This window comes from Crinia signifera, chromosome 9 (assembly GCF_055691185.1).
Source record: "Crinia signifera chromosome 9, ASM5569118v1, whole genome shotgun sequence".
Lineage (NCBI taxonomy): Eukaryota > Metazoa > Chordata > Amphibia > Anura > Myobatrachidae > Crinia > Crinia signifera.
Window position 1 is genome coordinate 163,194,554 of NC_139225.1, and position 15,002 is coordinate 163,209,555.

The following is a 15,002-nucleotide window of genomic DNA, read 5'->3' on the forward strand; positions in this document are numbered from 1 at the left end:
AAATGTGACCTCCTCCTCCCTGCAATATGATCCTCTTCCGGGTGCAGGGAGGAGGAGAGCCCGACGCAGCAGCAGTGCGGGATAAGGGAGGGAGGGGAGAGCCACCGGGTCCCGAAGGGACCCGCTGACTCACCGCAAAGGACAGGTCTTAACGCAAGAGCTGTCCTTTGCCATAATTATCGCATATGTTAGTGCATATGCGATAATTATGAATGCGATGGGCGTCGAAGGGGGCAGAGCTGGGGTGCGGATGTTAGAACACCCCCCCCCCATAATAGTATGTTGATTGAGTCCTCACTACTTATATTTAAGCTGTAATGTGTATTGATCTGTGGCGCTCTTTATTTGTACTGTATTTTTGTTATTTATTCAATGTTATGCCAAGTTTTGTCTCCCTGTAATGTTCCTTTGTACGGCGCTGCGAAACACTTGTGGCGCCTTATAAATAAAATTATAATAATAATATTATTAATAATAATAATAATACATATTACAGCATGTTGTAGTAGGCTGGTGGTGCGCTCAGCATTCCGTATGCACACCTGAAGACTAGGGGGGGGGGGGGGGGGGCGCTAGATGCAAACAAAAGACAAAATAGCTTAGTGAGATAGCAGAAAAAAGAGGCATCGACCGGCGTGACAGCAGAAAAAGAGGCATCAACCGGTGTGACAGCAGAAAAAGAGGCATCAACCGGTGTGACAGCAGAAAAAGCTGGAGGGCCATAGTTTGGACATGCCTGATCTAAGACACAGCATTTCAAGGTAATTACCAAAAGGACCTGTGGTGTATAAAAGTTTGGTGCACCCTGATGTGTTTTGCTGCATAAGTGCTTCTTCCCCAGGGGGTCAGACTGATGCAACCGCTTTTGCTTTCTAATTTGTATCTATTGTGGAAACTTTTCCATGTAACAATCATTTTCAATAGCAAACATTGTATCCATATTGCTTGCTATATACATCCAGTGGGGGAGGGCGGTGATGGGAAGGAACGTGGTTTACAGGAGCTTAAAGAGACAGAGCTTTAATAACTATTCAGTAACCGTAAGTTATTATTAATCTAGAATTGCATAGGATGAATGGCTGCACAGAGTCTATTAAAAACAAAGAGGGTAATTCAGACCTGTTCACTAAGCTGCATAAATTTGCAGGTAAATGCCACCCGGCTGAACATCATGTGATGTCAGACGCCCACGCCAAGCAGGTATCAACATGACTCCGTGTGTGTGTGTGTGTGTGTGTGGGGGGGGGGGGTGGTATAACTCTACTTCAGGCAAGTACAGTTATCTCCATACAGGTTCTAGCTACCAGCCATCAATAGGACACAACAATATGGCAGTGATGTCAGCACAGTGGCTGTACGCCCCCACCTGTAGCAAGACTTGCTCAACACTTGTCTTCCCCCCCCCCCCCATAGAGGCGAGGAGCAGCATTAGCCTTTCATTATATAGATATAAGAGATAATAGCGATACTCCAGGTGATAACTGATAAGAATATAAAGTGTATAAGAGTATACTTTGCCCGTGAGAAGCGTCTTACAGACCCGGGAACCAGCAGCCACATTGTACCCAGAATCTGGGCCACAGGTTTTGCACTGAGCCCTAAGCACGTCACCTTGCCCGCGTCCACGCACGCCATAGGGTAACGCTCTTCCTCGCACTACGCCTCATTAAGCCCGAAGCATATGGCTCCTCCATAATACTTCTACCGTCTTCTAGATTCTCTAAGACCTCGGAGATGTCACAGCCGCTCGCAAAGTCGCTTCTGTTTGATGGCACAAATGTTAATTAAAAATTCCTTTTGACTCGCAGTGGAAGGGAAAAGAAAAAAAAGGCGCCATATGCTCCGAAATACAGAACATTTATGAGAGGCATAATTTATGCTATTTGTCTATCCGTACTTAATCACGTTAAATAAATTGAGCGCGCGGCAACATTTAGATGTTTGTAAGTGCGGAGCTCGTCTACTTAATATATTACAACATGAAAGATCAGTTGTGTGGAATACATAAGTCTTATCCTGTATTTGTTTCTAATGAGCGAGACCCAGATTATGAGGACGTCGCCTGGTGATTCCTTTACTGCACTTTATAGATAATAGTTACATCAATACAGTCATGCATGGGGGGACAGGGGGGGGGGGGGGGTTATAGCGACTTTAACTCTACCGTCACAGGAGACGCAGCTTCTACAGACCCGGAGAGCTGATTTTCGCCAGGTCTACTAGGACCCTTGTGGCATGTGCGACCTCTGTGTAAGATATGTATCATTTCAAAAATAACATTCATTACGTGACTGATTAGTAATGTTCGGAGAGTGCATCTGCATTCTTTTTTTCTGTGTGTGGCACTACAAGTCTCAGCATGGTAGCTCCTCATATTGGGGTTTATTTACTAAGATAGGAGTTCTATTAAAGTTGGGTTGCTGCTTCTATTATCTTCTAGAACAGTCATTTTCAACCTTTTTTCAACTGGCAGCAGACCAAAAAAAATAAAAATAATTGACCCCCACAGGAAAAAAAAAACACATTGGCCCCACAGGAAAAAAAAAACAAATTTTTAAATGAGTGACCCAGCATCTCTGCTAACATCCGACGCATTTATGACAATAATGGCTGCGTTGTAGCACGTTGTGTACAGGTCAGAGACCCAGACGCACAGTAGACATTAATCAGTGCAATCTCCTCATGCGTCCAAGTCGTGTCTTAAGCAAACCCAGACGTTAGAGGGACCTGGCGCACACAGAGGGGGCCGTTTGTCGCGATGTATGAGGACACATCTGTACGGAGGCTTCATGTACTATAAACTCGCTTACTGTGTGCAATTCATTAATAAAAATTAATCTGTATAGCAAAAACTAAAGACGGCATAAAAACACACACAGGAAAATATCCAAGAGGGAGGTGATAATTGTTTGGGGACCTTAGGAGACGGCGGCGCCTGAGGTGTAATATCTGACGGAATGAAAGTCTCTGGAACAGTAGACAGATCTGAGATCAGTGTGGTATAGATCTGAGATCAGTGTGGTACAGATCTAAGATCAGTGTGGTATAGATCGGAGATCAGTGTGGTACAGATCTGAGATCAGTGTGGTATAGATCGGAGATCAGTGTGGTATAGATATGGGTTCTGAAGGGCATCCGACATTTACCCTCCAGAATAAATAGAATTATCATTACTTAGCAGTAATGGGCATCGGGCCGGAATCGTGTTGGATCCCTCCGGACTTGGTTGCATCTTCACAGTCAGAAGTTATGCATTGTGCCCGCAAAGAGCCCACACTTTAACCGGACAGAAATGAGACTCATGTGGTTAATACAATAGGATCAGCAGATATTCAGTTGACAGTGTCTCAGTCGACCCCAAAAGATTGACAGACAAGAAAAAGTCAACACATTAAAAGTTAATGTGAATTTGTCACATTTTGGTGTAAATTCCACATCGCTCGCCATGCTTCACGCCAGGCGCCTCTCTCGCTGCTGGTGAATCTGAATATTTTCCTTCTATTTCCCCATGTTGACCTGACGCATGTCTGCCAAACAATAGTTTTGGACCTACAGATGGAGCCCTCCCCAGACAGCCTCCTCTGGATAGCCAAGGCTCACCAAGGCCTACTGTTCTCAGCTGCAATACAATACATAGAACAATACCGTAGGGGATTAGTATAGCATTCGGTCCAACAGCTCTGGCTCACTTAATCCTACTAAAGGGCTAGATGAGGATGGCTCTATCTATATGGACTATCGACCTAATCCCCCACGAGCAGATCTGATCATTTGGGGGGGGTAACAATTAATCCGGACTCACAGCACAGCAGCCACTGCCCAGGTGTCTGAGCGCGCCCAGGCTCATCAGCAGCTCGGCACTCAATAGCTCTACCCTGTGGCAGACCTCATAATCAGTGTAAGATCTTTGAATCTGGTAAAGTTGCTATGCAGCAGGGGATAGTGTTCACGGACATACAATTCTAGGGGTAGGATCGCCCCAACCCCCGGATCCGCCTCATGCCCATATATCATATACACGCCACTTCTCCGTTATCCTAGAGTAGCCATTGGAGGCGCTTCACCAAACTCCCACATCATCGCCCTATCACATACGAGATGTTATGCGACCACTGATCTAAAACAATTCAATGGTTTATAAAAGAAGCACGTGACAATGGTGGCACCCATCCCAATGCCAGTATCGGATATCACGATCACCTCCATCTGATCAGGAACTGAAATGGGGGCCTATCCAATTCCCCAGCCATAATAATAATATTATACGTCCGTCTCACAGGAGCTTTGTACAGTTATGTACATGTGATCATTTGCTGTGCACCCCCAGACCGCAGGGTGCTAGTCCAGCCTGAATGAGGCCGGAGGACCAGCGAGATGCATTGTGTCCTGCAGATATCGCCATGACACTTACACGCAGCGCCTTATACACAGACTCGTGTTTCCTCGGCTGGTTCGGGGCAGAGCAGATGGAAAGCAGTGCAGTCTGGGATACGTCATTTATCACTATGACAGCGTGCGAGTTACCCGCCGTCCCTGCTCCACAGGGGAAGAACGAGGTTCCTCTCAGCAGCAGCAGTAATGCCGGACTGCCCAGGTTTGGCAGCGGTTGTTGTACCACTCATTAATTTAATCATATTCATTTATTAGTGGTATATATCAAAGCAAGTCGCTGCTGAGCTGTCACATTACCCATTTCTAGGCTGTGAGGATCCCAGAAGGCCGGGAATGTGTTGGCGACGTTTCTGGTTCCCGGATAACACAGATGTGCAGGTGAAATGCCAGTTATTACAGGGCAGGGAAGCGGGTCGCTGATGCCAGTGGGGTCTGCTGGGCTGATAACAATGGGCATCATTACAGAAGCCGCAGTGACATTACAGCAATATATCCCATTATTCCAATACCCCACCTGTAACTGAGAGCAGAAATACAGGAAATGCAATACTACAAATGTATGTGTCCGTATGTGTGTGTGTGTGTGTGTGTGTGTGTGTGTGCATGCATGTGTGTGCAAATGCCACGTCATCAGCAGTCAAAAGTAAGCAATATGAGCAAAACAAGTTCTATTCTTACATAACACCAGAATGACGTATGTTACAGACGGGCATCGAGGATTGCTAATGATTCTACCTTTAAGACCCTGTAAACCGGTTCCACAGAATCTTCACTTTTACAGACTAATGCAAGACAGAGACTAACTCTACCACCCAACCATGTACTGTGCCACCCAGCCACGTACTGTGCCAACCAGCCACATACTGTGCAGACCAGCCACGTACTGTGCCACCCAGCCATGTACTGTGCCACCCAACTGCATAGTGGGCCAACCAACCATGTACTGTACCACCCAACTACATACTGTGCCAACCAGCCATATACTGTGCCACCCAGCCATGTACTGTACCACCCAGCCACGTACTGTGTCACCCAGCCACGTACTGTGCCACCCAGCCACGTACTGTGCCACCCAGCCACGTACTGTGCCAACCAGCCACGTACTGTGCCAACCAGCCACGTACTGTGCCAACCAGCCACGTACTGTGCCAACCAGCCACGTTCTGTGCCACCCAGCCACGTACTGTGCCACCCAGCCACCAACTGTACCACCCAGCCATGTACTGTGCCACCCAACTACATAGTGGGCCAACCATGTACTGTACCACCCAACCATGTACTGTAACATCCAACTACATACTGTGCCAACCAGCCACATACTGTGCCACCCAGCCATGTACTGTACCACACAGCCATGTACTGTGCCACCCAGCCATGTACTGTGCCAACCAGCCATGTACTGTGCCAACCAGCCACGTACTGTGCCACCCAACTACATAGTGGGCCAACCAACCACGTACTGTACCACCCAACCACGTACTGTACCACCCAGCCACTTACTGTACCACCCAGCCACGTACTGTACCACCCAGCCATGTACTGTACCACCCAACCACGTACTGTACCACCCAGCCACTTACTGTACCACCCAGCCACGTACTGTACCACCCAGCCATGTACTGTACCACCCAACCACGTACTGTACCACCCAACCACGTACTGTACCACCCAACCACGTACTGTACCACCCAAACACATACTGTACCACCCAAACACATACTGTACCACCCAAACACATACTGTACCACCCAGCCATGTACTGTACCACAAAACCACGTACTGTACCACCCAGCCATGTACTGTGCCACCCAACCACATACTGTACTGCTTGGGCAGCACGGACGGTGCAGAGCTTGGCATTACTGCCCCACACCGTTACTGTACTCATCAATGTCGGCCAATGAAGCGCGCACTTTTTGGGCCTGAAAACTGTCCCAAGACCCATTCTGACCACCTCTAGTCTGTACGAACCGTAATATGGTGATCGAAAAGATTTGTCCCCGGTGCTCCTAAGAAATCTGGCGCTCAGCCCCCGGAACGCCAACAGTGCTGCTGAGCTAAGCATCGGTTCTGATCGATACCCAGCAGCGGCCATATAAGTGCTGCTTAGTACGAATGCTTACATTCATCCCATGTGCGTACAATGTTGGCGTTAGAGTATATGGACACCACACCGTGCCATTAGTATACAGGATGTACCTACCACTATACAGATGGATCTCACACTGCTGCGATGTTATACTGCTTTCACATTGCAGAAATGGGTAATGACACGGTATTCTTAAATGGGACTTTAAAACGGGTCTGAGCCTTGAGACCTTTCACATTGCAGGTGAAAACCGTTTTAAAAATCATTTAATAACATTCAAACATTCAACCCGTTTAACCCCCAAGGGACACGTTTCAAGTCATTGAAATAAAGCTGTTCAAACTGCCAAAAAAACGGCTTTAAAACGTGTAAATCAACTCTGGCACTTTCACATTGCAGCCTTAAACGTTTTAAAATGGAAAAAAAACGGCAATATACCGTTTTAAAAGTGCGATGTGAAAGGGGTATAAATGCAACACATTAAGCATAAACAGGTGTAGCCGCTGCCGCAACAGTCACGGCTGCGACCATAAATATCGCACACATGTACCAAAGTCACTTCAAGGCTCTACATTAAAAGGCCGGAAAATGGGACTGGGACGACGGCGACAAATATGTTTACAATAAAACATCTGCAGAAATCCAAAGACGTAACCAATCAGGGGAACAAGAATAGGAATGCTCGTAATAATTCAATTTACTACAACCTTCATTGTCCTCCGGTCCCCAGGGTCCTGCAGTGGAACAGCTAATGACTTTGTCCAGCACACAATCAGAGCGAGCCGGTCAGTAATTCCTGCGTCACAGTATAATATTGTGTTGTTTCGCTCCTCTGTACAGTCCAGAATCCCCACTACTTCCCTTCTGTGTAATATCAGGCCACAAACTATTGTATCGCAACAACCAATAAAGAACTGGAGACAGGTTTTACATAAGGGAACAGAAAATAACCCAAAAATAACAACGGGAATTATCCCCAAAACATCACTACGTCCCTAGAAAAGCATACAATGGATTATTACCAATGAGAAGAGAGCACCACACAAAGTGCCACAAACGCAAATAGACAATGATCATTTGTTACAGACGCACAAATAGTGTCTCAGCGCATTGTGATGGGTTTACAAACAGAATAATAAGAAACACAAAACGATACAAGTACAATGTTCTAGATCGCAGGATCACCGAGTTATGGCAGACTGGAATGTTTTACATTTTAATTAGCCATATGTGATTTATTTTGTTAATAATAATAATAATAATAATAATAATAATACAATTAATAATAATTAAAAAATAATAGTGATAATAATAACGGGACCCCCAAAGGCACACTTAAGTGGCACAGTATGACTTTGGGGGCTCTCAGCTGGCACTGAAAGGGTCACTTTGAATTTGCACCGCTGGCTGGGGAACGCAATTGGAGCATGATCACTTAATGGTCAACAGGTTCAGAAGGTAAATTGGGATAAGGGGAAATTTGAGGGCTATACAAGAAGTAACTGGAAGGGTATTGTTGCATAAAATGAACATTTGGAGGGGTATGATAATATAAGCGGCATCGATATCATTATGTCATCATATCAATTTCATGAAGAGGTGTACGATGGTAGGAGGGGCATATATGGGGCATGTGGAGGGTCTGATGGCGTATAAGGGGCATGTGGAGGGTCTGATGGCATATAAGGGGCATGTGGAGGGTCTGATGGCCTATAAGGGGAATGCGGAGGGTCTGATGGCCTATAAGGGGCATGTGGAGGGTCAGATGGCCTATAAGGGGCATGTGGAGGGTCAGATGGCGTATAAGGGGCATGTGGAGGGTCTGGTGGCATATAAGGGGAATGGGAAAAGGTCAGCTATATACAGAACTAGCACTCTGAGCTTAGCTAGAGGTTATCCGACACACTGGAGGCTGCCTACCCCTGTAAGCAAGCGTATGAATACTATACTAGAAATATATAGCTTTTGAGGGCTTCTGATTAATATGTAGAATGTATATAAAGATATGCTTTATCTATAATCCCCTGCTCACTGCATGAACTAAACACAGAGCAGAATTTCCAGCTTCCACACTGAGAAGAGACTCAGCACAGAAGCAGCAGGAACCGCAGAGATGGCGGAGCTCCCGGCAGACTCAGGCAGTTAAATCAATATTAGTTTATTTTCAGTGGATGAGGAGAAAGGGCTGAACGTGTAATAGCTTTTATTACCTGTGGGGGAGATCAGTCCCGGAGATAAGAGACCTGGAACTCCGTGGGGCAGCAAACGTGCGTTCTCCTGGATGGCGACTCCCAGCGACCGCTTCGGGGGCCTTCCTGGTCGTGAGCTGTGGGAACATATTATACAATGCATGAGCATAACTTCACCAGCGCAGGAACAGGATCGGTACAAACAGAACATTTGCAGAGCATGTCATGCCTATACAGTAATCACAGCCGCTGCACAAAAGGGAGACACGCAATGGAAATCCCAAATCTTGCTGTATCAGCAAAGCCATTTAGCTCTACCTACATAGGGAATAGGAGTGTAATGCTATATTAACCCTATGAGTGCCAATATCTCTGTAGAGTTGTTCAAAATATCCGCTAAAATACCCGCGCCGTTCACATTTGTTATTGAAATTGTAAAACATAAGGTAACATTACTGGTCATTATTATTGAAAAAATATCCATGCTTGGCATTTTTCACAACTAGTTTGACAATTCATTGGCACTCAATGGGTTAATATTCGCAGGTCCCAATTTAAAAAAAAAAAACTGTTGGTGTTGTGGTTTTTCCTGCAAATATGCCCCTATGGGTAAGTGGACTTATAGCGGTGCTGCAACATTGAAAGCCACAAAATGAAACGGTCATAGCGGTCAGTGACGGTGAAGTAGAGCCGAGCTGTGGGTACCACATCCACAGCTGTACTGACAAAACAAGCATTCGAGGAGACTAGCCAGTAATGACAGGATCGAGAGATAAAATCATTCCCATCATTGCTGCAGTCATTATTATTTATTTATTATTTATTTATTAACACATATTCCACAGCGCTTTACAGAGAATATTTGAACATTTGTACACACACAAAGACATTTTAGGGTTAACTTTGATGGCAGCCAATTATCCTATCATTATATTTTTGGATTATGGGAGGAAACCAGAGTACCCAGAGGAAACCCAAGTATGGGGAGAATATACAAACTCCACACAGTTAGGGCCATGGTGGGAATGGAACCCATGACCTCAGCGCTGTGTGGTAGTAATACTAGCCATTACAGGATCCGTACTGCCCCAAAGTCATGCCAAACATCCAGTCCTGGGGGCCAATCCAATTACCCCTGATAATCTTGTGTCAAGACACTTTGCAACGGCCCAAACTCGCACAAAAGTGTTCGCCGCCCTACAGAGAACGGGCAATTCTGTACAGATGAAAAGGTTATTCACAAGGAATAGTCAGGCGCCTGGTATAGAGCTGATCCTTCAATTAAAGCAGCTGCTCAGGTGTGGGGGTAGTCACTCCCCACTTTTTTGAAAGAGAAAAAGGGAAGACACGCACTAGGCGAGTCGAGCAGCGCTTGACACAATGAATGATACCAATTGGTAAAAAATGTATCAATTTTACTGTAAAAAGTACATACAAATAATACAGTAATACAAATAAACAAAAGGAATAAGGTGGGGTGAGGGGGCGTACCGCAGATAGATAGATAGATAGATAGATAGATAGATAGATAGATAGATAGATAGATAGATAGATAGATAGATAGATAGATAGATAGATAGATAGACAAATAGACAGACAGATACAGTAGATAGAGAGATCGAGAGATAGATATATAGATACAGTAGAGATAGATAGATATATAGATAAATAGATATATAGATACAGAGATACATAGATAGATAGATAGATAGATAGATAGATAGATAGATAGATAGATAGATAGATAGAGAATTGCTGCCTGCTCATATACAGAATGAAGTAGAATCGTCTATACACACACACACACACACACACACACACACGGCAGGCAGAGTACAGCAGAGCACTCTGATGTGGGGAGAGGGGTCAGGGGTGACCGGCAGCCCCCCCCCCCCTCTATATAAGAAGATGGATTGTTGGGGCACAGATAACACAGTTACCCTCACCTATCATCAGCTCACAGGGCCACATATAAGCTGCTGTCTCTCAATTTCATAAATCTGCAGCATAAAATATATATATACATTTCTATACAGTATTTATCTTCCGCTATAACCTGATTTGTGCCACTCACATTTCACGGAAAGTCTGAGCAATAGAAAATATAATATACATATCATTATATATAATGTACGTATTGTGCAAATCAACCTCTATAATGGTATAGATCAGGAAATGCAATCCAAAGCCCATAGTTTACTGTAATATATATATATATATATATATATATATATATATATATATATATATACACACATACATACATACATACACACATATACATACACACACACATATAATCACATACGTCAACGTTCTATAATGAATATGGTGTTAATGACTCGGCTTTAATAAAGGGTATAGGTGTAAGGGGGTTACAGATGACAGGGTATAGGTGTAGGTTGGTTACAGATGACATCTGTGTAGATTTATGGACAGGTTTGGGATGGGATATGGTCGCTAGGTCGACACAATGAAGGTTGACCTACATTAGGTCAAGCACTAAATGATGACAGGGTATAGGTCGACATCTGAATTAGATCGACAGAGTCAGAAGGTCAACACAAGCAAGGTTGACAATGGGAACGTTAGTCAGTCAGAAAGTCGACATGAGTTTCTCATGTTTTATTTTAGCCGACATGTGTCGACAGTCGGTATTTCATACCCTACCATCCGCTACGGTGTGGAGGGAGAATATAATAGTGTGCCCGAAGCATGGCGAACGCAGCGTGGGGACGCGGTACAATGATACGTGTCCGTGTCAACTTAAGACTAAATCGGGACAAAACTCGAAAACCTCATGTCGACCTTTTGACGGTCAACCTAATGCTTGTGTCAACCTTCCGACCCTGCGGACCTTGGCCAGGTTGGCCTGTTTCTGGTACGGACCTAAGCTCTGTCAACCTTTAGTTGTTGACCGAATGTACGTCGACCGTCAGTGTCGACAGTTTGACCCATACCCGTTTGGGATATTCCAAGGTTACTAAAACTTAAGCAAGTAACCTGGAGAGGATTCCAAGTGCGGCATCAGTATTTGGGGGCTGTTCCTGTGAACCCCCCACACAGTGACAAGAGATCTCCGTGCAAGGGACACCGGCTGTCAAATGATCCATCAGCGGAGTAACGGGAACCTTAGGAGCAGCCGAATCGCCCCATTGGTCCATTCTGAGACGATGGATCACACTGGTGAGATCAGCAACATAAAGAGCCGGACAGAAGACCGCCGCGGGGGGGGGGGGGGGGGGGGGGGAGCGCACCGTCCTGGCTGGTGATTCTACAATCCTAAGGAACGTTAAGTCCCCCAAGAGAAGGGGAAGAGACGAGGACCTGTATTAAGCCCCTCATTCTGATTTAGCAACTGCACATAAACTTTTATGCGCATGTGCAGCCGCTTTGGCGAGCAGGCGCGGTAAATTGCTTATTTGCCGAGTTATTCGTATCTAGCAGGGGGCGTGAGGCAGCGGCAAGGCGTAGCGATGGACGCTCCCCCACTAATTTGGCCGTGACGCGGGTGCGGGGGACTTCAGCTGCCCTTCCTCTTCCCGTACAGGCATTCGCAGATGTAAGGCACCAGAGAGGGGTCTTAGGTCTGCGAGCGCAGTACAAATCATTCGATGGTCGGCGGCTGCAAATGGTTGTTTATGCTAAACATCACATGAGTGTGGGGAAATTGGCGCCCATTTAGCTGACCGGCAAAGCTACGAAATTCGCAGCTTTGCAGGTCAACCAGCATGACCCCCTGGCGTGTTATAGATCAGTGAAGATTAACCAATCAGGACACAGAAGCCGCAGAGGCAGCATAGTCAGCTTCCCATCTCCGCTGATGGACTAACTGATCAGCGCAATACGCCGCCCTCCAGGACGCAGATAAGCACGCCATTATTCTTTAATTGCACGCTGATTGTTTTCTGATGTTCCTAAACCCCAGTGTAATTGTGTGTTTTTCTCTCCATTTAAATTAACAGTTTCATTTAACTTTAAGTTTAATTAACATATAAAGCAATTAGCCAGATATAATGTTTACGAAACTGAACATGTTTAAGGAAATCACGAAAAGAAGAAAGTTCTGAGACGAGGACTCGGTATAGACAGACACACTGAGTAGCAGCGGAATACGAACCCTCACCGGCTGGTATAATACGCATGCCTTACTAGCGCTTGCACTGGCAGCAATGGTAGTGCCCTCAGTTCCCAGTGTGCCACACAGAAAACCCAGTTAGCAGGTGCCATGCTGTCGATGTAGTGATGTGGGTGTGTGGGTGGGTTCCACATAAGACTTGTAAGCACTGGTAGGGTCATCAATGTAAGTGGTGCAAAGGAAAGTTAGTGTAAGATTCTAACATTCATAACTTTGGAATAATCAAAGTCTTTCTGTAAATATTATCATCATCGTTCTCCTTTTATTTATATGGCGCCACAAGGGGTCTGCAGCGCCCATGTACAGAGTATATTATAGATAATAAATATCACAAACAGCAGCGGCCATAACGGAGTCTTCCAGCTGCCGATTTAGGTTTAGGTAGAAGGTAATTCCCACCAAACTAATGAACAGCTAATGAAGACAATATAGTGTAATCATTGACTTCCACAAAGGGACCAGGTAGAGGGGTACACCAGAACCTCTCCGAATTGTGCCCCTCACAATATATAAAGCAGATCTGCATTATCCGAGGGAGCACATAGTAACAGAGAAATCTAATGAGATTAATGGAAGCGTTTTGTAGACACAGAACAAAATGTAATTATGTTATATTATATTATATGAGATCAACAAAATGTTGTAACAACTTATTGCGACATTCAGCTTCTATAAATAACAAACAGGAAAAACATCGCTCAGAAGAAATAAACAAAATGTAATTCACTGGTTACAGGAGATTTCTGGGAGGGCGCCGATTGGATCTTCATGAATTATTATCAAATCCATGATATAAAGATGGGAACATGACAAACCACAACAATTAATATTGTTAATAGAGAGGAGGAGTTACGCGTTTCACTGTATATATATATATAGACGTGTTCCAGTCCCTAGCGCAGGGACTGCACCATCTCAGAGTCCAGGTCCGTTCCTGTTTTGCCTCATGCAAAGGGGAAGGAAACATCCTGTGAGAGGACTGGTTGGTGAAGTCCTCAACTGACAAACATGAAGGATGTTAGGTCGACCAGTATTTAGGGTTCCAGCTGCCAAATGGAGTTGACTGTGGGATAGCACTCCCTGGCTGTGGGGAACGGCTTTACGACTAGGCTGGTGGGTTACTCCGTAGAGGGGACAGTTGTAGATCCACAGGAGTAGAAATGAATTCGGAGGCTGGTCCGGTATCTGGAAGGCAGGTGGAGGTGTAGGCGGGTAAGACTGTGTGGGTGCTGTCATTCATCCACCAACGCGTTTCGCCATGGTTACAGCTTTTCCAAGTTGTAAGGAGCATTGGGACACGTGGGTTTATATACCCACGTCAATATGTTAATTAGGAACATGACTGGCACCAATTACATATAATTAATTTACACATCATTTAATTACACAAAACAGCGGCACTAGTTATATGCGCCTTTATTTTTGATAACTTGTTATTCTTTCCTTGAATTGGGTCATTGTATCCCCATACTACTGGCATTGTACAGCATGGGTGAAGCCACGGGCTTCTATACTGAGCCCAGCCCGCGCCCTGCCTCCTATGTCACATCATGCCAACCCTGCCATCTGCTGCACTAAGCTTGCTGCCCTCTCTTCAAATGCCTTCAACCCGCATCACACAGGGAACTTAAATAGGATATAAGTGCGAACCCTGGACATGGAGCAGACGTAAGATCTGATTAGATCTCCTGGTTGCAAACCTTAAATGCCATTTGAGCAGCGTTCCGAATTTTGGGGCTGAAGATCTGAGCCTAGGTCCAATGTTTGGTGCCGGAATAAAATCTGAGCAGGGTTCCGGGGTATAGGGCCGGAATAAGATCTGAGCAGGGATTCGGTGTTTAGGGATGAAGAAAGATCTGAGCAGAGATCCAGAGTTTGGGGATAAGTAAGATCTGAGCAGGGATTTGGTGCTTAGGGCAAGAATAAGATCTGAGCAGGGTTCCGGAGTATTAGGAATGAAGAAAGATCTGAGCAGGGTTCCAGAGTTTGGGGGTGAAGTAAGATCTGAGCAGGGTTCTGGAGTATTTGGGATGAAGAAAGATCTGAGCAGGGTTCCAGAGTTTGGGGGTGAAGTAAGATCTGAGCAGGGTTACAGTGTTTGGGGATGAAGTAAGATCTGAGCAGGGTTCCGGTGTTTAGGGATGAAGTAAGATCTGAGCAGGGTTCCGGAGTTTAGGGATGAAGTAAGATCTGA

General features: G+C 45.3%; 1 protein-coding gene across 4 annotated transcripts in view; it reads right to left on the reverse strand.

Moving 5' to 3' along the window:
- DACH2 (dachshund family transcription factor 2) overlaps positions 1 to 15,002 on the reverse strand; it is a 316,195-nt gene that overhangs the window by 153,149 nt on the left and 148,044 nt on the right. For all 4 annotated transcript variants that reach the window (XM_083160364.1, XM_083160363.1, XM_083160362.1 and 1 more), the window contains exon 2: positions 8,692 to 8,807. In XM_083160364.1, the coding sequence (XP_083016490.1) occupies positions 8,692 to 8,807 (116 nt within the window). The remainder of the gene's footprint in view (positions 1 to 8,691; positions 8,808 to 15,002) is intronic.